The sequence below is a fragment of the Conger conger genome, chromosome 1 (genome assembly GCF_963514075.1).
Source record: "Conger conger chromosome 1, fConCon1.1, whole genome shotgun sequence".
Lineage (NCBI taxonomy): Eukaryota > Metazoa > Chordata > Actinopteri > Anguilliformes > Congridae > Conger > Conger conger.
In genome coordinates, this window is record NC_083760.1 from 127501 (window position 1) to 150000 (window position 22500).

General features: G+C 46.3%; 1 protein-coding gene across 1 annotated transcript in view; it reads right to left on the reverse strand.

Annotated features, from left to right (window-relative positions):
* LOC133125280 (AT-rich interactive domain-containing protein 1A-like) overlaps window positions 1-22500 on the reverse strand; it is a 44251-nt gene that overhangs the window by 21024 nt on the left and 727 nt on the right. Inside the window, exons 1-6 of the mRNA XM_061237082.1 lie at window positions 22046-22500; window positions 14127-14321; window positions 10189-10656; window positions 7530-7721; window positions 2598-2808; window positions 2010-2087 (exon numbers count right to left, since the gene is read on the reverse strand). The exon at window positions 22046-22500 is cut by the window's right edge and continues 727 nt beyond it. Of these exons, the coding sequence (XP_061093066.1) occupies window positions 2010-2087; window positions 2598-2808; window positions 7530-7721; window positions 10189-10656; window positions 14127-14321; window positions 22046-22500 (1599 nt within the window). The remainder of the gene's footprint in view (window positions 1-2009; window positions 2088-2597; window positions 2809-7529; window positions 7722-10188; window positions 10657-14126; window positions 14322-22045) is intronic.

The following is a 22500-nucleotide window of genomic DNA, read 5'->3' on the forward strand; positions in this document are numbered from 1 at the left end:
GCTAATTGTAGATATAGAAACCAGAAGTGTAGAAGACAGATTTTGTATAAGACATGAAGTGTGTGACAACTTAAGAAGCAGTATTAATAGGGGCACACAAAAAGATTGTGATTATTTCATTTATTTATTCATATGGACAAACTACCACGCCTGAGCGTTCTGGCAAAGCCTTTCTCAAGATGGCTGGAAAAAGGCTTGCCAAAACCTCAGGTCTGGTGTGGGAGGTAATTGATATATCAATAAACTCAATAGAGTCAATAAACAAGAACTCTGTGTGACTCATGTGACATAATGTAGGCATTACCACAGGCTGTAATAAACAATAATGTCAATAATGTCAATAACATGTGCCAGTTACATGAACACATATTAATCTTAATCCTGGACTAAATGCAGCTTTGTATAGATAATCTCCAATTACATTTAGTCTAGGACTAGGTTAAATCTGCATCTGTGACTCAAGAATAATAATTTATGTTTCAGATATATAGTTTATAATAACTTTATTTGTATACAAAGTTACAAAGTGTTGAACTTTGAATCACGCTGCAGTATTGGTTTATTAATATACTCTTACTTTTTCATTTTAAAATTAAAGGTAACTGTTAAGCATTTACTTTAATCATTTAAAAAAAAACAAATGAGGCTAGATATTGTTCATGCAAGAAATCGGGAGGTATGATTTTTGGGACTCTATCTACCTTGTGCTATAGGAAAACCGCGAATCCTAAGGAATGCCATTGCATTATTGCATCGTGAAATTATAACTCATTTCAAAACCGCATGCAACTGCAGTACATGCCAAACTCGGGTTCTACGGTAGCTTTTAATGTAACGTCAATGACAAACACGCTCACTCGAAAATAAAGTTCATATTTGTATGACACTGGAATACCAAACAATGTCCACGCAACTAGTACATAACGTCACCAAACAAGACATTAAAAATAACTTGCTGGCCTGCTTGCATATCGACCTTAAAGACCATACTGAAAGGTTTTTTAATTAGTTAAACCCTTGATCAGGCTCCAGATCAAAATTCCATTACATGACTGTTTTACTGAAAACGCAGCTGCTTGTGTGAACTATGTTCACAATGAAAATGTACGGGGCTTTTCAAGCCAACCTGAATAAGTTTGTTTTAACGTTACTGTACCTTACGCGCGTGGTTATCTAGCTCGCATAGCTTTTCAAGATCAACCATTTGAAATGCAAGCCAATATCGCTACAACTCGGCAGTCAAGAAAATAAGAAAAGATTTTTTGTTATGCTGATTAAACGGTGACACGAACATTATATTGAGTCTGAAACGCGTCATTTAGTCAACACAACAGTTTAGCCAAGTTACGTTAACGCAACAGTGAACAGCGGTGGGATCAGTTACGGTGCTGGTAAACTGACTTACCTTTCCGTATGAGTTTTCAAATGTCTGTTGAAACGTAGTTGCATCTTTTATTGTAATTCTGCACATTTTAGTAGTTGCAATCATTTTTTTGGCTCGATTAACCTGAATTATTTAAACTTAAACATGCAGAACTGTAATCGTGAGCTATGCTGCAAGAAATACAGCGCAGGGTGTTGCCATGGTTGCAACTAAAAGGCGCACGGCGTGGCGCGTTGAACGACCTTGGGTGTGTTTTAACTAATTCATATCTTTTACATACATAATTGAAAAATAATAATTGGCTGTGACATTATTCACTTCGTCATTTTCACGATACAATTTGGGAGACTCTTGTTGTTCACGAGTCCTTATTGAGGAGTCCGAGTCGAGTCTCAAGTCATTGTTGGACGAGTCCGAGTCCGAGTCCGAGTCGAGTCTGGAGTTCGTGTATGTGCGACTCCAGTCCCCATCTCTGACACACACACACACACACACACACACACACACACACACACACACACACACACACACACACACACACACACACACACACACACACACACACACACACACACACACACACACACACACACACACACACACACACATCCCACACCACACACACCTCTCTCCTGGGCCAGACTGGGCTGGTGCAGGATGCCGTCTGACTGCACACTGGGGGGTCGGGGGGGCATCTGGCTCCCTGGAAACAAAACACTGATTAAGAACTGTGACTAAACCAGCCTGTCTCCCTGCTGCTGATCATACTGTCTGACTGTTGGGAGCACGTTGGGGACTGTGTTGGGGAGTGTGTTGTGAGCGTGTTGGGGAGCGCGTTGGGGACTGTGTTGGGGCGTGTGTTGTGAGCGTGTTGGGCGTGCGTTGGGGACTGTGTTGGGGAGTGTGTTGTGAGGGTGTTCGGCGTGCGTTGGGGACTGTGTTGAGGAGTGTGTTGTGAGGGTGTTGGGCATGCATTGGGGACAGTGTTGGGCGTGCGTTGGGGACTGTGTTGGGGAGTGTGTTGGGGCGTGTTGGGCGTGCGTTGGGGACTGTGTTGGGGCGTGTTGGGCGTGCGTTGGGGACTGTGTTGGGGAGTGTGTTGGGGCGTGTTGGGCGTGCGTTGGGGACTGTGTTGGGGCGTGTTGGGCGTGCGTTGGGGACTGTGTTGGGGCGTGTTGGGCGTGCGTTGGGGACTGTGTTGGGGCGGTTGTACCTGGCACGGCGGTGGGGGACAGGGGTCCGGAGCGCACAGGGGAGCCCACAGGGGAGGGGGAGGGGCCGCGCAGGCCGGGGGGGAGGGGCGAGGTGTGGGCGGAGAAAGGTGATTGGGCGGAGTTGCTCTGCTCTCCCTGGCTACTGGACACACCCGGGCTCAGCCCCGCCTCCGCCCCCGTGGGGAGGTCATCGATCGCGCCCGACAGGTCCTGCAATGCAGAGCGGCATTATGGGACATTACACAAACAGCACGGCATTATGGGATATCACATGTACAGCACAACATAATGGGATATTACATGTACAGCATGGCATTATGGGACATTTGGACACAGACCCACAGACACACACCAAAGGTCACACCATGCCCCAGAATGTTTTATATTGTGAAACTGGGATGTGTAATGTCATTCAGGGCCACCAGGGGGCAGCAGGACTGATGCGGGTGAGGGTTAATGATCTTATTGTGGTGACACGGGGGCTTGAACCACCAATCTTCCAGGTCCCAGTCATGCACCTGAGCCACTAGGCTACATGCTACACACCACACACGGCCCATGGGAGAATAACACAGCGAACTGCTCCAGGGGTGTGTTCGCATTCTAGCACAGTGCATCAGTTTAAGTGTAATAACGACACTGAGTGACCCTCCATGTGAGTTCACACAGCTTGGAATTATGGGAAGACCCAGGCCTCCACAGATCACTGCACTGGACAGACTCCCAGCTTCGTGTCTGAAACACCCAATCACAGGAGACGGGAGAAGGAGAGGGAGAGGGAGGGAGAGAAAGAGAGAGAGAGAGAGAGAGAGAGAGGGGGAGAGAGGTCGACAGGAAGATGGGAGAGGGGAAAAGGGTGGAGAGAAAGGGAATAGGAGATTCACCACCACTTCAGTGTTTAAGTGTGTGTGTGTGGGTGTGTGTGTGTGTGTTTAAGAGTGTGTGTGTGCGTGTCTGTGTGAGATACAAATAGAAAAGAAACACTGGCCCTCCAATATTATGCTATCTGTCCTTACGCCAAACACAAATGTTAAGCTCACATATACATTTTTATGCACACTCACATACACATACACTCTCACATACCCACACTCTCTCTCACAGGCACACGGACACACACACCAGTCTGGCTCCACACGCTGCTGCAATTATTCATTACTCAGCTCAGCCTCCTGTATCTGCTGACTAAACAACATTCCCACACACTTACATCCCCACAGCCAATAAACACACAGCCCAAAGAGCCACACCCACAAGCACCAAGCCCTACCCATATTCACATAACCCCACCCATATTTACATATTTATAATACTGCAATAACACTAGCCTGAACCCCAACACTGAATACTGCCATAACACACCAGCCTCAACCCCAACACTGAATACTACCATAATACACCAGCCTGAACCCCAACACTGAATACTGCAATAACACCAGCCTGAACCCCAACACTGAATACTGCCATAACACACCAGCCTCAACCCCAACACTGAATACTGCCATAATACACCAGCCTGAACCCCAACACTGAATATTGCAATAACACCAGCCTGAACCCCAACACTGAATACTGCAATAACATACCAACCTGAACCCCAACACTGAATACTGCAATAACATACCAACCTGAACCCCAACACTGAATACTGCAATAACACCAGCCTGAACCCCAACACTGAATACTGCCATAACACACCAGTCTGAACCCCAACACTGAATACTGCCATAACACACCAGCCTGAACCCCAACACTGAATACTGCAATAACACACCAGCCTCAACCCCAACACTGAATACTGCCATAATACACCAGCCTGAACCCCAACACTGAATACTGCAATAACATACCAACCTGGAGCCAAACACTGAATACTGCAATAACACCAGCCTGAACCCCAACACTGAATACTGCCATAACACACCAGCCTGAACCCCAACACTGAATACTGCAATAACACACCAACCTGAACCCCAACACTGAATACTGCCATAACAACACACCAGCCTGAACCCCAACACTGAATACTGCAATAACACCAGCCTGAACCCCAACACTGAATACTGCCATAACACACCAGCCTGAACCCCAACACTGAATACTGCAATAACACACCAACCTGGACCCCAACACTGGATACTGCAATAACACCAGCCTGAACCCCAACACTGAATACTGCAATAACACCAGCCTGAACCCCAACACTGAATACTGCAATAACACCAGTCTGAACCCCCAACACTGAATACTGCAATAACACACCAGCCTGAACCCCAACGCTGAATACTGCAATAACACACCAGCCTGAACCCCAACACTGAACACTGCCATAACAACACACCAGCCTGAACCCCAACGCTGAATACTGCAATAACACACCAGCCTGAACCCCAACACTGAATACTGCCATAACAACACACCAGCCTGAACCCCAACGCTGAATACTGCCATAACATACCAGCCTGAACCCCAACACTGAATACTGCAATAACACACCAGCCTGAACCCCAACACTGAACACTGCCATAACAACACACCAGCCTGAACCCCAACACTGAATACTGCAATAACACCAGCCTGAACCCCAACACTGAATACTGCCATAACACACCAGCCTGAACCCCAACACTGAATACTGCAATAACACACCAACCTGGACCCCAACACTGGATACTGCAATAACACCAGCCTGAACCCCAACACTGAATACTGCAATAACACCAGTCTGAACCCCCAACACTGAATACTGCAATAACACCAGTCTGAACCCCCAACACTGAATACTGCAATAACACACCAGCCTGAACCCCAACGCTGAATACTGCAATAACACACCAGCCTGAACCCCAACACTGAACACTGCCATAACAACACACCAGCCTGAACCCCAACGCTGAATACTGCAATAACACACCAGCCTGAACCCCAACACTGAATACTGCCATAACAACACACCAGCCTGAACCCCAACGCTGAATACTGCCATAACATACCAGCCTGAACCCCAACACTGAATACTGCAATAACACACCAGCCTGAACCCCAACACTGAACACTGCCATAACACACCAGCCTGAACCCCAACACTGAATACTGCCATAACAACACACCAGCCTGAACCCCAACGCTGAATACTGCCATAACATACCAGCCTGAACCCCAACACTGAATACTGCAATAACACACCAGCCTGAACCCCAACACTGAATACTGCCATAACACACCAGCCTGAACCCCAACACTGAATACTGCAATAACACACCAGCCTGAACCCCAACACTGAATACTGCAATAACACATCAACCTGGACCCCAACACTGGATACTGCAATAACACCAGCCTGAACCCCAACACTGAATACTGCAATAACACCAGCCTGAACCCCAACACTGAATACTGCAATAACACCAGTCTGAACCCCAACACTGAATACTGCAATAACACACCAACCTGAACCCCAACACTGAATACTGCCATCACATACCAGCCTGAACCCCAACACTGAATACTGCAATAACACACCAGCCTGAACCCCAACACTGAACACTGCCATAACAACACACCAGCCTGAACCCCAACGCTGAATACTGCAATAACACACCAGCCTGAACCCCAACACTGAATACTGCAATAACACACCAACCTGGACCCCAACACTGGATACTGCAATAACACACCAGCCTGAACCCCAACACTGAATAGTGCAATAACACCAGCCTGAACCCCAACACTGAATACTGCCATAACACACCAGCCTGAACCCCAACACTGAATACTGCAATAACACCAGCCTGAACCCCAACACTGAATACTGCCATAACACACCAGCCTGAAACCCAACACTGAATACTGCCATAACACACCAGCCTGAAACCCAACACTGAATACTGCCATAACACACCAGCCTGAACACCAGCCTGAGCCCCAACACTGAATACTGCCATAACACACCAACCTGAAGTCGCTTTGGATAAAAGCGTCAGCTAAATGACATGTAATGTAATGCAACACTGGACACTGCACACTGCAATAACACCAACACAACAAACCTGAACCCAATTCAATTTGTACGTAAATATTTACGAAAAAATTATATATTTTAAAACATGAAACTACACAGCCGAGGCTTATTTTATTTTATGTGGGACATTTTCTGAGTAAAGATCTACAACACATCGGGTTTAGAAGAATGCTGTTGGTGCTTTTAGCCAATAGACTGGATCTAACTACTTACCTGGCGAACAGGGTTTGGATTATTGAATAATGAATAGTAATTGAATAATGAAAACAGCAGCTATATTAGGCCATATTAGGGCAGTTGTACTTCATTATAATGCTCATTGGAAACGTATTTGTCATCAATGTGGCAAAACCCTGTTTATTTAGTAAACTATATACCGCACTATGTGGACATTCACTAGTTAGGGATTGATAATTAGTGAATAGTCAGGCTTTTTGGACACAGCCACAGACACACCCAGAGGGAGGGAGACTCACAGGCAGACTGGAGGGAGGGAGACTCACAGGCAGACTGGAGGGAGGGAGACTCACAGACACACCCAGAGGGAGGGAGACTCACAGACACACCCAGAGGGAGGGAGACTCACAGGCAGACTGGAGGGAGGGAGACTCACAGGCAGACTGGAGGGAGGGAGACTCACAGGCAGACTGGAGGGAGGGAGACTCACAGGCAGACTGGAGGGAGGGAGACTCACAGGCAGACTGGAGGGAGGGAGACTCACAGGCAGACTGGAGGGAGGGAGACTCACAGGCAGACTGGAGGGAGGGAGACTCACAGGCAGACTGGAGGGAGGGAGACTCACAGGCAGACTGGAGGGAGGGAGACTCACAGGCAGACTGGAGGGAGGGAGACTCACAGACAGACTGGAGGGAGGGAGACTCACAGGCAGACTGGAGGGAGGGAGACTCACAGGCAGACTGGAGGGACGGCCCTGCATTGTGACATCATCTCCGCTGCTTTTGTTGGAAGCCACAGGTTGGTTGGAAGGAGGAGCACTGGATTGGTTGGAAGGAGGAGCACTGGATTGGTTGGAAGGAGGAGCACTGGATTGGCTGGAAGGAGGAGCACTGGATTGGGAGCTGAAGGAATCCTGGGATAGCTCCTGGAGGAGTGGGAGGTGAGAGGAGGGCGAATAACAGTGTTTCTGAGTTCGGTTCCGTTTGCCGTTTTGTGTTTAAAGCCAGTGCGATTCAGCCAGAAAAGAGCTTATTGCATCGCACCTCACTTATGATTACTAAGGACATGTTGCCTCATAAGCTAAATTATTTTTTTCTTGGATCCCATGTAATTGTTAGAGCCAGCATATACCAGCACACAAGGTCATATACCAGCATTCAAGATCACTACAGTGCAGGTTGAGAAGAAACTGACTACAGCCAGGATAAAATTGGGAAGATAAAATCTGACCGTTTGGCTGCCTGTAACATTACTTTTACCACCGACGGCTAAACTCCCTTACAATGGCGGCATAGGTTGTAATTGAAACAGCTCGCAGCACAGATGAGAGGCAACAGCCAAATAAAACACTGCAGCTCATCTTAGCTCTTATTAGCATCAGAAACCTTGCAATTGCGGACTGTGGCTGAGTGTTGAATACCTAAATCAATTGTAAAATTTAAATGCAAGCTATTGTCCTTGAATAATAGTTGGCTAGACATAAATGTGGAAAGTGGTTTAGAGTTACCATTTTCATGCAATCACCCCTTGCCAGTGTCATGTCTTCGAAATATGGAAATATTGCCAGCAATACACTGCTATAGATATATCTTGTCTTTTGTGCAGCCATACATTTCTTTGGCCAAGTTATTCCTGAAATTATGCCGCTGTTTTGCAGGAACATATGTAACCAGGGATGTGCATCTCCTAAATAAAACGCAGAGTCGGTAGACAATTGCTACTGCTGCTGCTAATACTATGGAGTTTAAATATTTGCATTGACAAACTGGTGTACCTAATAATGTGGTCACTGAGTATATATGAACTTGCTGGAGGGTAGAGGCTATTGTGACATCACAGGCTAATTTATAAATAATGTGGATTGTGTGAACTGCAGAACGTCTGTCACCACTCTAGAAACTGAACATTCCGCCATTCATTCCTATGGGATTTTCCCCCTGGAAAACCTTAAATATCTCATAAATTAGTGGGAATATTGAAAAGCTGTGAACAAGCACAACATTTGCGATTGTGTCAGAGGTTTACCAATTGGTTTGGTGTTGATAGCTCGAAAATAGTGGGAGGAGTAGGTCGTCAAAACAGCAGAATAATAACTAAAGAAAATGGTGTGTGATTGCGGCAAATTGGTTGACTATTGCAACTGCTGCGAATACTATTGACTACCCAAACACTGTGAGAATCAGGATGAAACGCTGAACATTTTGATGTATAATATATGCATGTAGTTTCAGAGTAATTGCCAGAGTAATGGCAGTTTATATCTAGAAACTGTGCATTCCACCATTCGTTCCTATGGGACCCCTGGAAAACCTTCAATATCTCAGAAATTAATGGGAATATCGAAGTGTGATGAACAAGCACACCATTCTGGACCAAGCTGGACATTTTCCATTTGGTTTGGTGTCGATAGCTTGAAAGCTGTGGGAGGAGTAGGCATAATAATAATACAGCTAAAAAAAGAACAGTAGTGCATTGCTTCGCAATCGCACTAGTTAATGTGCCTATACAGAATTATATTGTTTGGATGTGGTCCATCCTAGGACAATGCTTGTCCAGCATATTACAGGAGTAAAAATAGATTCATAAATCGGCTAAACTTCGCCAGTTAACCGAAATATGAAAATGCTGAAAATGCCCATCCCTGTTATAAAGTGTGAATAAGAGCCGACCCAAGATAGACCAGTGTGGGACTCAAGATAGACCGGTGTGGGACCCAAGATAGACCCGTGTGGGACCCAAGATAGACCCGTGTGAGACCCAAGATAGACCCTTGCGGGACACCTTTACACATATAATGGAAACCTGATTTAAGACTGCCACTCACAACTTCCTGAGTTCTCCCTGTAAGATTGGCACAAATGGGGAGCTCCTCCATACCAAATTAAGGTTTATTGATATAAAATGGTCAGCAGCATCAAATCCCCTATGAGAGGTCTGCAGAAAGAGCAGCACAGTGTTGTATTCCTCCATCTATCGTATTTATGATGTCGTCAGTCACACAGGTGGCTGCACAGGCTGTTTGCCATGTTAGACCAATCAATAAAAACACGTCTAACCCTAACCCTTTATGCGGGGTGGGGGTGGGGGGGGGGGGGGTGAGCAACATTCCAAACACTAGGAATAGTACCAAAAAAAAATGTTAAATTAAAAATATGAACAACTAGTGATGTACCAACATGAGAGACCAGGATGAAGATTATCCTCTCTCTGTATGTTGGGCCAAAGCATTATAGGCTTCAAAATAAGTTACAGGACATAAATAACATTTCTAAAAGGGTTGAGATAATGAGATGGGAGTGGGATCAGTATCTAGTCGATTAATAAGCGTATCTGATATAATATTGAAAGATTATTAAAAGTTTCACATATAAACTGCATGTGTGCACATTTACCTGTGGAGGAGGAGGGAATCTCTGATACGGAGACTGAGACTGTTGCTGTTGTTGCTGCTGTTGTTGTTGTTGTTGTTGTTGTTGTTGTTGTTGCTGCTGTTGCTGCTGTTGTTGTTGTTGCTGCTGTTGTTGTTGTTGCTGTTGCGATGGGGGGGTTTGGCCGTAAGGGGTGTGGCCCTGGGGGGCCTGCTGGGATTGGGGCGTGGTGGTTTGGGGGGGCTGTTGCTGCTGGGGGGGCGTGGGGCCCGGGGTCGGGGGGTATGCGGACTGTGGCCCCTGGGGGGCCGGGGAGCTCTGTGAGGAGGGGCTGCCCTGCTGGCTGTAGGCCTGGGCAGACTGAGGCAGCTGCTGGCTGTAAGACGAGGGGCCCTGGGTTTGGGGGTACCCAGACTGGGACCCATGATGCTGAAGGTAGGGGGCCTGCTGGCTGTAGTATGAGCCCTGGGTCTGCTGTCCATAACCTGCCATCTGCACCAGAGCACAACCAACAGCACAGTTACACACAGTCCCCATGAACTCCACTAACAGCACAGTTACACAGTCCCCATGAACCCCACTAACAGCACAGTTACACAGTCTCCATGAACTCCACTAACAGCACAGTTACACACAGTCCCCATGAACTCCACCAACAGCACAGTTACACATAGTCCCCATGAACTCCACTAACAGCACAGTTACACACAGTCCCCATGAACTCCACTAACAGCACAATTACACACAGTCCCCATGAACTCCACCAACAGCACAGTTACACACAGTCCCCATGAACTCCACTAACAGCACAGTTACACACGATCCCCATGAACTCCACCAACAGCACAGTTACACACAGTCCCCATGAACCCCACTAACAGCACAGTTACACACAGTCCCCATGAACTCCACTAACAGCACAGTTACGCACAGTCCCCATGAACCCCACTAACAGCATAGTTACACACGATCCCCATGAACTCCACTAACAGCACAGTTACACACAGTCCCCATGAACCCCACTAACAGCACAGTTACACACAGTCCCCATGAACTCCACTAACAGCACAGTTACACACAGTCCCCATGAACCCCACTAACAGCACAGTTACACACGATCCCCATGAACTCCACTAACAGCAGTTACACACAGTCCCCATGAACCCCACTAACAGCACAGTTACACACGATCCCCATGAACTCCACTAACAGCACAGTTACACACAGTCCCCATGAACCCCACTAACAGCAGTTACACACAGTCCCTATGAACCCCACTAACAGCAGTTACACACAGTCCCCATGAACCCCACTAACAGCAGTTACACACAGTCCCCATGAACCCCACTAACAGCAGTTACACACAGACCCCATGAACCCCACTAACAGCAGTTACACACAGTCCCCATGAACCCGACTAACAGCAGTTACACACAGACCCCATGAACTCCACTAACAGCAGTTACACACAGTCCCCATGAACCCCACTAACAACACAGTTACACACAGTCCCCATGAACCCCACTAACAGCACAGTTACACAGTCCCTATGGACCCCACTAACTGTAAGTATGACTGGGTGAATGAGAAACATCAATTGTACAAGTGCTTTGGATAAAGGCGCTATATAAATGCCAACCAATTACCATTACAGTAACTGCTTGGATGTTGCTAGGTGGTTGCTAGGGCATTTCTACATGGTTGCTAAGGTGTTGCGAGGTGGTTGGCTAAGGTGCTGCTAGGCAGTTGCTAGGGTGTTGCCGGGCGATTGCCATGTAGTTGCTAGTGTGTTGCTAGGTGGTTGCTTGGCTGATGCTAGGCAGTTGCTAGGATGTTGCTAGGGTGTTGCTATGTGGTTTCTAGGTGGTTGCTGGAGCCAATACATGAAGAGTTATTGCATAATGCAAGGCATTTAATTTACATATCATTGTCCCAAACATTATGATGCCCTGAAAAAGGGAGACTGTGAATACCATGTATAAAAAATATCCACACTTAAAGACATACCCTGAAAGGCATATTGTTTAAGACGCATTCTTTAACTCTGAAAGTGGTCATTTCATGCGAACAGTACTGTCTGTCTGCTCTCAGAGCCGAAGAGGGGGGGGGGGTCAAAGGCTCTCGAGAGTTTGAGCAAAACACTTGCATGCTGGGTAATGTAGTTAATTGAAGAAACTGAATCGCTTATCTCAACAGCAGCAAGCACAAACAGCTTTCAGTCCAGCCGTATGAAACAAACACTTCACAGCTTTTTTGCACAACTGATAGGCTAAATTAGAATCCCACAAGCCTGAAGTTATGGGACAGTGCTTTAATTAGCCAACAACAGTTGAATCATCGACCACAGCCGCTCAGTTCAGACTAATACGGGCTGGGCACCAAGGTCCAGTTACTATGGTAATTGTTCCCAGTTTCAGGTAAACTGGAATTTTGGAATTCTGAAGCGCACTTTCACTAAGGTTTAGAAAACAGATGCAGTTACAGGTGAGCAACATTAAAACAACACTAGTAAGGTAAGGATGTTTGAAAGCTTGAAAACTGTCAGAAAAAATTGGTACACAGAGAAGTATAACATTAAGTTTCGAAAAAGGATTCTGTCATTTGTGCCTACAGCAAGGAAACGCAGGGTTTCCTGCAGGTTGCCTGGTTGTTTTGCACAGCGCCCAAGCCGAATGAACTGGAAAAAGATTTTAAATCTACCTCATAAAAACGTTTGGCTGTATCCGCTATGGTGTCCAACAGTCTCCAAGGTGGCAGATCGCTTGCAACAGTTTCGTTACCAGGCACGCGCCAGTCCTGGCAACTTCATATCCTTGAAGCGGCAACTGGGCACTGGGCTAAATTGTTTAGTTAGTAAATTAAATGGAGCTAAGCCGGAGAGGCATTTTTCTAAAATCAATTCGCCTACTAGTTGGACATCTTTCTTGCTTTCGTCTCTGCGACCCATCTGCATTTAGCTTGGTGACTAGTGGGATCCATAAAAAAAAGGCGATATCGATATTTTCACAGCTCATCTGACTTTTAGCCAGTCTTTAGCTAATGTTAAAGGAATACCCATGTCCACTGAGTTTCTCATCACAAATTATGTAATAAATTGGGGACATGTCAGACTCAAAGCACTCCTTCGTCGAGTTTGCTTAGCTCACTCTCCGTTAGCCGTTAGCTTAGTTAGCCAAAAAACTAGCCATATAACATTGATTTAACGAGGGCAAAAAAAAACACAACCTGCAAGCTATTTAAAAGACACAATAACAAATAAACCAAATCAAAGAAGCATGTTGTCATATGTCTATTTTCTTGCAATATATATCCTGTTGCAATCCTTTAACCACCGTGTACAGCCAGATAGCAACATAGAGGCTAAATCGGCCCACGCTTAAATCTGCTTATTGAGATCTCGACACTGTTTTTACAATTTATGAATTTGGCAAATTAGTTAACACAAAGCTGCTCACGAACAGAAACAGGACTGTCAAATTCTCAAAATAAGGCTGCAACATCTGTCAATAATTTTGTTCATATTATAGCCTACATACAATTAATTTAAATAAATCATATTGTTAATCAAATTCACAAATATTGTAATGACAATGGTCCAAAATGATGTGAAAATGCATAGGTTTTCATCAAGTAACATACATTAATTTTTAAATGAAATCTGTACACTTTGACAAAAGGGGTGTACCTTTTTAAGAAACCAAAAGGGAATGGAATGGGAAATGTGTCTCCAGGCAACAACAGCATTAGAGTTCCTCATTGAACTCAAAAAGTCACAGAAATATTTGCAGAGTAAAGAAGTTTATTTCACTGTATAAATGACTGTACAGAGAGTTACCCTACAAGCATAAATCCCCTTTATGAGAGAGGAAATGGGAGAGGGAGCGAGGTAAGAGGGAAGGAGAGAGAGAGAGGGAAGGAGAAAGCGAGGGAGAGGGAGAGAGGGAGAAGGTTAGCTGACTGACCTGCTGTCCGTACTGAAGACCCATGCCCTGGGTTCGAGCCTGCAGGCCCATGGGGTATCTCTGAGGGCTGTACTGCCCCGGGTATGAGGGGCCCTGCTGGGGGCCGGCGGGGCCACCCTGCTGCTGGGGGTACAGCCCCCCCGGCCCAAAGCCCTGCCCCCGCAACTTCCCCATCTGCTCCATCGAACCTGCCACCTGCAAAACAGAGCCAGGGTTACACACACGCGTATATACAGGGCTCCAGCAGGGCTATACACACATGTATATACAGGGCTCCAGCAGGGCTATACACACATGTATATACAGGGCTCCAGCAGGGCTATACACACACGCGTATATACAGGGCTCCAGCAGGGCTATACACACATGTATATTCAGGGCTCCAGCAGGGCTATACACACATGTATATACAGGGCTCCAGCAGGGCTATACACACATGTATATTCAGGGCTCCAGCAGGGCTATACACACATGTATATACAGGGAGCTCCAGCAGGGCTATACACACATGTATATACAGGGCTCCAGCAGGGCTATACACACATGTATATACAGGGCTCCAGCAGGGCTATACACACATGTATATACAGGGCTCCAGCAGGGCTATACACACATGTATATTCAGGGCTCCAGCAGGGCTATACACACATGTATATACAGGGCTCCAGCAGGGCTATACACACATGTATATACAGGGCTCCAGCAGGGCTATACACACATGTATATACAGGGCTCCAGCAGGGCTATACACACATGTATATTCAGGGCTCCAGCAGGGCTATACACACATGTATATACAGGGCTCCAGCAGGGCTATACACACATGTATATACAGGGAGCTCCAGCAGGGCTATACACACATGTATATACAGGGCTCCAGCAGGGCTATACACACATGTATATACAGGGCTCCAGCAGGGCTATACACACATGTATATACAGGGCTCCAGCAGGGCTATACACACATGTATATACAGGGAGCTCCAGCAGGGCTATACACACATGTATATTCAGGGCTTGAGCATTATTTCAGTGTGTATTGCTTGCAGTCAGAAACATGCAGGGGGCTCAGTGCCCTGCAGGATAATCTACACCCATGACCATCACTCGCCTTACTAGCTGAGATTTCCTGCTAGTTTGTTGAATTCACTGTTTGTGTGGTACTGGCATTTTGGGCATTGTTGGTAGGTCAGGCTCCTAGTTCTGTGCATGAGAACATTTTACTCTGTCCTGATGAATTTTCTAGTGCCGAACATCCTTACATAAACCAAACATCCTTAGCTAACCCAAACATCCTCACACAACCCAAACATCCTGACATAACCCAAACATCCTTACCTAACCCAAACATCCTCACACAACCCAAACATCCTCACAGAACCCAAACATCCTGACATAACCCAAACATCCTTACCTAACCCAAACATCCTCACACAACCCAAACATCCTCACAGAACCCAAACATCCTTACCTAACCCAAACATCCTCACATAACCCAAACATCCTCACATCCTCACAAACATCCTGACATAACCCAAACATCCTCACATCCTCACAAACATCCTCACAGAACCCAAACATCCTCACAGAACCCAAACATCCTTACCTAACCCAAACATCCTCACACAACCCAAACATCCTCACATCCTCACAAACATCCTGCCCTATTACAGGCCAGTGGGGGATGGGGATGCCCTATTACCGGGTTCCGCTCAAGATGTCTTCCCATCAGGGACTTTGTTTGAGGGTTTTTCTCCTGATAGGCAGTAGGTGCGTTGCACATGTGCTATCTGGACCTGGACCCGCTTCTCATTGGCCTCCACTGGCTTCCTATTGCCGCACGCATCCGATTCAAGGCCCTAGTGTTGGCATTTCAGGCTGCTAAGGGGACTGCCCCACCTTACATACAATCCTTGATCACTCCCTATTCCCCAGCTAGACCACTCCGGTCTGCCAGCTCTGGTCGCCTTATGGTTCCCTCTCTACGTACACCTGGCGGTCGAGCTGCACGTTCACGCCTGTTTTCCGTTCTGGTTCCTCAGTGGTGGAATGACTTGCCTACCACTGTCAGGACAGCAGAATCCCTCCCCCTATTTCGACGCAGACTAAAAACACACCTTTTCAAACTCTACCTTAGTCCTCCCTTCTGATATCCCTATCCTCCTTGTCTCACCCCCCAAAAAAATAAAAATAAAAATAATAATTAAAAAACTTTGCACTTATGATGAACAGCATTTCATGTGTCCTTTCCTAGTTATGGATGTGATGCTTTGACTTGTGGAAGAACCTATGCACTTGTAAATCGCTTTGGATTAAAAGCGTCTGCCAAATGACTAAAATGTAAATGTAAAAATGATAGGCAGTAGGTGCGTTGCACATGTGCTATCTGGAAGTCAGGGCTCATATTTAACATTTTTCACAATGAAATGTAATTGAATTGAGCCGTTGATCTTAAATGGTGTCCCTGAACCACTGGCAGCAAAACCGCTCCAAAACATCAATGACCCATCTTCATATTTGACAGTAGGTATGAGGTACCTCTCCTTGCATGCATTCCTCTTTTTCTGCCAAACATCTTGATGGTGTGTATGGCCAAAACATTCAATTTTGGTATCATCTGACCATAGCAACTCTTCCAGTGATAACTCCAATGAGGTTTGGCAAACTCCAGATGCTTGGTTTAATTTATTGTGCTCAGTAAGCTGAGAACCACCCTTCCAAAGAGTTTGGAATTTCAGAAAAGAAGTGAAATAAAACACATGGAAACATGAGTAAATGTATTGAAATATATACTCACCAAGCACTTTATTAGGAAAATGTTTACTTTATTACACCTACTTATTGATGCGATTATCTAATCATCCAATTGTGTGGCAGCAGTGCAATGCATACAATCATGTAGATGCGGGTCAGGAGCTTCAGTTAATGTTCAGATCAACCATCAGAATGGGGAAAAATGTGATATAAGTGACTTTGACCATGGAATGATTGTTGGTGGCAGAGAGGGTGGTTTGAGTAATGGCTGCTAAATGGCTGCTAAGTTCTGCAGACAGAAATGCCTTGTTAATGAGAGACATCAGAGGAGAATGACCAGACTGGTCACAGCTGACAGGAAGGTGACAGTAATACAAATAATCACACATTACAACAGTGGTGTGCAGAAGAGCATCTCTGAACACACAATGCGTCATAACTCTAAGTGGATAGGCCATAAAAAAATAAAAGAAGTCTAATAAATACCTAATAAATTAATTTCCCCATATGTTTGAACATAAAATATACAGTACATTATTTGTGTTAATTATATACAGCCTTTTTCTTGATTTTTATTATGGGTGCCAATAATTCTGGAGCCCACCGTACTCAGTCAGGGTCGGTCGGTCGGTCACACACACACACACACACACACACACACACACACACACACACACACACACACACACACACACACACACACACACACACACACACACACACACACACTCAGTCAGTCAGTCAGGGTCAGTCTCTCTCTCTCACACACACACAGACACACAGACACACAGACACACAGACACACAGATATTTTATTATGTTTTTATTTCAAGGCAAGTTGCTGTTTATATTCCAGGCTGTCCCACAATAACTACCTTCTAAACTTGATGAATCCATAACAAATAGAGCTTAATGTATTTTTATAAATTTCATTAAAGAATCATGTGCCACTTCATTTTTGTTCACCTCAGTCATTTTTGTTACCTATAATGTAAACAATATCAAATGTTGAATAAAATATTTTCTCATTACAACCTGAATATTTAGTTAAAGGCAGAATAGTGGAATGATCAGACCAAGAATAAAATACAATTTTAATAAAATTGCACATTTAAACAACAGTGTATGAATTTATTTGATTTGCACCATAATTTTTTTTTCTGCCAAACCAACAACAATTGAAGAATATACAAACAAAAGGTATTTCATGCGAACTCTAAAATATCCATTAACGATTACATCACCAATCAACAAAAAAATAAATAATGTTCTCAGCTACAGTGGTAAGCAAAACATTGTCAGTGAAGTTGACCTTTGACCTTTTGACCATTTGACCATGTGTGTGAAATTCTGACATAATTAGCATATGACTGGGGCTGATCTGAGATCAGTGTGCTACACTCAAACCTCTCCCAGCCTGAGACTGGGGCTGATCTGAGATCAGTGTGCTACACTCAAACCTCTCCCAGCCTGAGACTGGGGCTGATCTGAGATCAGTGTGCTACACTCAAACCTCTCCCAGCCTGAGACTGGGGTTGATCTGAGATCAGTGTGCTACACTCAAACCTCTCCCAGCCTGAGAGTGGGGCTGATCTGAGATCAGTGTGCTTCACTCAAACCTCTCCCAGCCTGAGACTGGGGCTGATCTGAGATCAGTGTGCTACACTCAAACCTCTCCCAGCCTGAGACTGGGGCTGATCTCTGCTTCTCGCTACAGAACAGCTACCATCTCACCTCCTCTCCTCTCCTCTCCTCTCTCCTCTCTCCCCTAACTCCATCTCTCCTCTCTCCACCCATTGGGAGAGGCTAGGAAAAGATGAAAGAAAAAGAAGTAAAGACAGGAAGATTGTGTATTAGGCAAACGGAACGTGACGTAACGTAACATAAAAATGAAATGTCCATGCTCCTTCAGTTTGAAGCCACGGCAGATGGGGAGAGGTGAATCCACAGGTCATTCATTTATACATCAGGCTTTCTGAAAAAATACTTCCGCAAAGGATGTGCTGATGTTTTATTGCTCTAAGGAAGTATTGGGAGTTCCTAACTTCTCATTCTAGCTAGACTCCTAGACTTAACATTTAAGGGGATGGATTGTCCTTAAAGATGGCAGCCCGTTACCAGGTCTCCCTCTACCTCTTCCTGGTCGATGCATTTCTCACTCTCAGCAGTGTATAAACACTAATGTGCTGTTGGTTACCCTAATGCAGGTCCTGATGAACTCAACTCAAACATTCCCCACATCTCATTATACAGTGTGGAGATTGCCCCCTTTTCAGAATTCATTCATATTAATATTAATCAAGTCCTGTAAGAGTAGAATTGAACAGAATGTAATTAGACATTCTATTTTCCACTCTCTATATGCAAATACACCAAATATCACCAATATATTCAGAACCTCACACTCTCACACTCTCTCACTCTCTCACTCTCTCACTCTCTCACTCTCTCACTCTCTCACTCTCACACACTCACACACTCTCACACTCACACTCACACTCACACTCACACTCACACTCACACTCACACTCACACTCACACTCACACTTTCATGCTCACTCACTCTCACACTCACACTCACACTCACACTCACACTCACACTCACACGGTCACACTTTCATGCTCACTCACACAGGGTCACCCACGTTCACATGCGCACAGGGACACTCGCTCACATGCATGCTCACAAACTCTCACACATCTGCAATCATCACCACCTAATTCTCCTTCACAGGGGAAATTCAGCACCAGTATGTGCACTAAAACAGAGCCCCGTGCAAACAGAGCGCGCTCAGTGCCCCGTGCAAACAGAGCGCGCTCAGTGCCCCGTGCAAACAGAGCGCGCTCAGTGCCCCGTGCAAACAGAGCGCGCTCAGTGCCCCGTGCAAACAGAGCGCGCTCAGTGCCCCGTGCAAACAGAGCGCGCTCAGTGCCCCCCCCTCAGTCCAGCCGATAAGATTAAGCACTCCCTCAGAGGCAGGCATACGTTATGTAAATCAGCCCCACCGCCACGCGCTTCTGCAGGAAATGACTATGCTAATCTGGAGTGTTTAAAAGCAAATGTCAAGCGAAATGAAACCTTTACATTTCACTGTAGCCTGATGGAGTCTGAGGGAGACATTCATCTTCACATGAGGAGGAAAAACATAAACAGTGACATGAAGCACAACTCCACACTTACTCATGAAGCACTAAAGTCAGTGAACACGCACACGCACACGCACACTGACACGCACACTCTCACTCTCACGCACACGCTCGCACACTGACACGCACACGCACACTCTCACTCGCACGCACGCTGACGCGCACACTCACACTCACACTCACACTCACACTCACACTCACACTCACACTCACACTCACACACACACACACACACACACACACACTCACTCACTCACTCACTCACTCACTCACTCACTCACTCACACACTCACACACTCACACACTCACACACTCACACACTCACTCACACACTCACACACTCACTCACACACTCACTCACACACTCACTCACACACTCACTCACACACTCACACACTCACTCACACACTCACACACTCACACACTCACACACTCACACACACTCACTCACACACACTCACTCACACACACTCACTCACACACACTCACTCACACACACTCACTCACACACACTCACTCACACACACTCACACACACGAGTGGTCCTCCATGGGCCATGACACCAGACTAGGGGCGGAGTCATTATTCAGATCTCTGCATTTACACCAGGCAATATTAAACTCATATCTGCAAACGTAGGATTTTAATATAACAGAGCACGAGAGGGCCAGGCGCTGCCATTGGCTCAGGTGTTTTTAAAAATGGGGACTGTTTAAATCCTGTGTTTAAAATGTGCTGCTTCTCTGCAATGAATTACAAGGTTAGACCAAATGAATCTAAATAAGCCAGGCTGCAACTAACATTAAAACGAATTTAATGCAACCAAGTTAAAACAACTACAACTGCTACCTGAATAAACCGAATTCATTCTCACACAGCAGTCACGTGCTCTTAATATAAGACTCCAGTCGACTTCCATCAGCACGGCAGCCATTCCGGCATTATGTCTGCAGGTCTGGGAAATGAAAGCCCGGATCGCGGTGATAAATGCCGAAGGAGTGTGTCTGTGTGTGTGTGTGCGTGCGTGTGTGTGTGTGTGTGTGTCCGTGTGTGTCATTGTGTTTTGTGTGGACGCGCTCGGTGTGCACGCACGCGCGCTAATCAGGGATTGTTGCCGCGTTACATCAGATGCAATTATAAATGGCCACGAGCGGAGGTTGGGGAGCCAATCAGATCGCAGCTCGCATGTCAACCTAAGACCAACTGTCTCCTGCATTTGACAGCAGGATTTTACCTCCATAATTCAAATCCCAGAGCAAAGCGATCCGCTCTTACACTACCGCGCTGTTTACTCCCAGGACACGGGAAAACGGCCAGGCACTGGGAACACGGGGGCTAAACGGAGCCACTCTCAGCATCAGGAAACGGGTCAGGACGGCAGATAGAGTGATCGCTACATTTAATACAATGAAACAACTTGCGCAAACATCAACCAAAGCCCATTTCTGCACAATTACGCCGTGAACGTGGATTTTTCGAGGTCTGGTGCAACGTCCACGATACTGCATTTCCCCCACTATTTACGTTGAATATGCAAAGTAATCTAACAAAGTTTGTTTATCTATTGACGACTTGAGGAATTCAACTAATACACAATTTTAACGGGGTATCCAGATACACGAACTCAACTATAAAACATGGAAATTGCTACCGCGTGGAATAACACGTTTTAATTAGGTTTAAAGCAGACTGTCTGCACATAAACGCAGGGAATCGCCTCAGAACTTTCCGGTCACTTTATCAACGCTAAAACACAGACACGCACAAACACAGCCAGTCCCGAGCCCCCAAAGATCCAGCCGATCCCCCGTTCCACGACAACACTGTTGGGTGGACGGGGAACTCATTTTTACAAGATAAACGCAGTTTAAAGCAGGTGGTGGGGGGGAACAAGAAGGCAGCCATTTTAGACAGTCTGATATAGACAATGGCTGATCCCACTGCAGTGCATGCTAACGCTACTCCATTACACCGCCAGTGTAACAGACACGGGAGTGCGGGAGCTCCGCGCTGCCTACCTGGGTTCTGCTCAGCGGCTGGCCCGGGACCCCAGGGCTGAGGGGAGACGGGTGGTGGCTCCTTTGGTGCCAGACCTGGTGGCCCCCAGCGTACTGGCTGCCGCTGCCCATGTCGGCCGGCCCCTTGTTAGCCCCTTCCTGGTTGCTGCCGTAGTCGGTCGGTGGGTAGTTCTGGTATCCCCTGGCGGAGCTGGGAGAGGTTAGGAGCTGGTTTAGAGTCGGCGTGGAGGAGGGCTGTGGGTTCCCCATGTTATACCGCTGATTACTGTACGAGGCGCCTATGGCTGTCCCTCCTCCCGCTGGCTGCGGCTGTTTGGCTGGCGGGCCCCCGGCCCCCTGAGCCTGGCTGTTTCGTGGGGAGTTCATGACGTACGCTGGGCCGGAGTACGGGGTCCGGGTGGGGAAGGGGCCGTAGCTGTTAAACTGATGGCTGGGGTACCCGTGCTCGTGCGAGT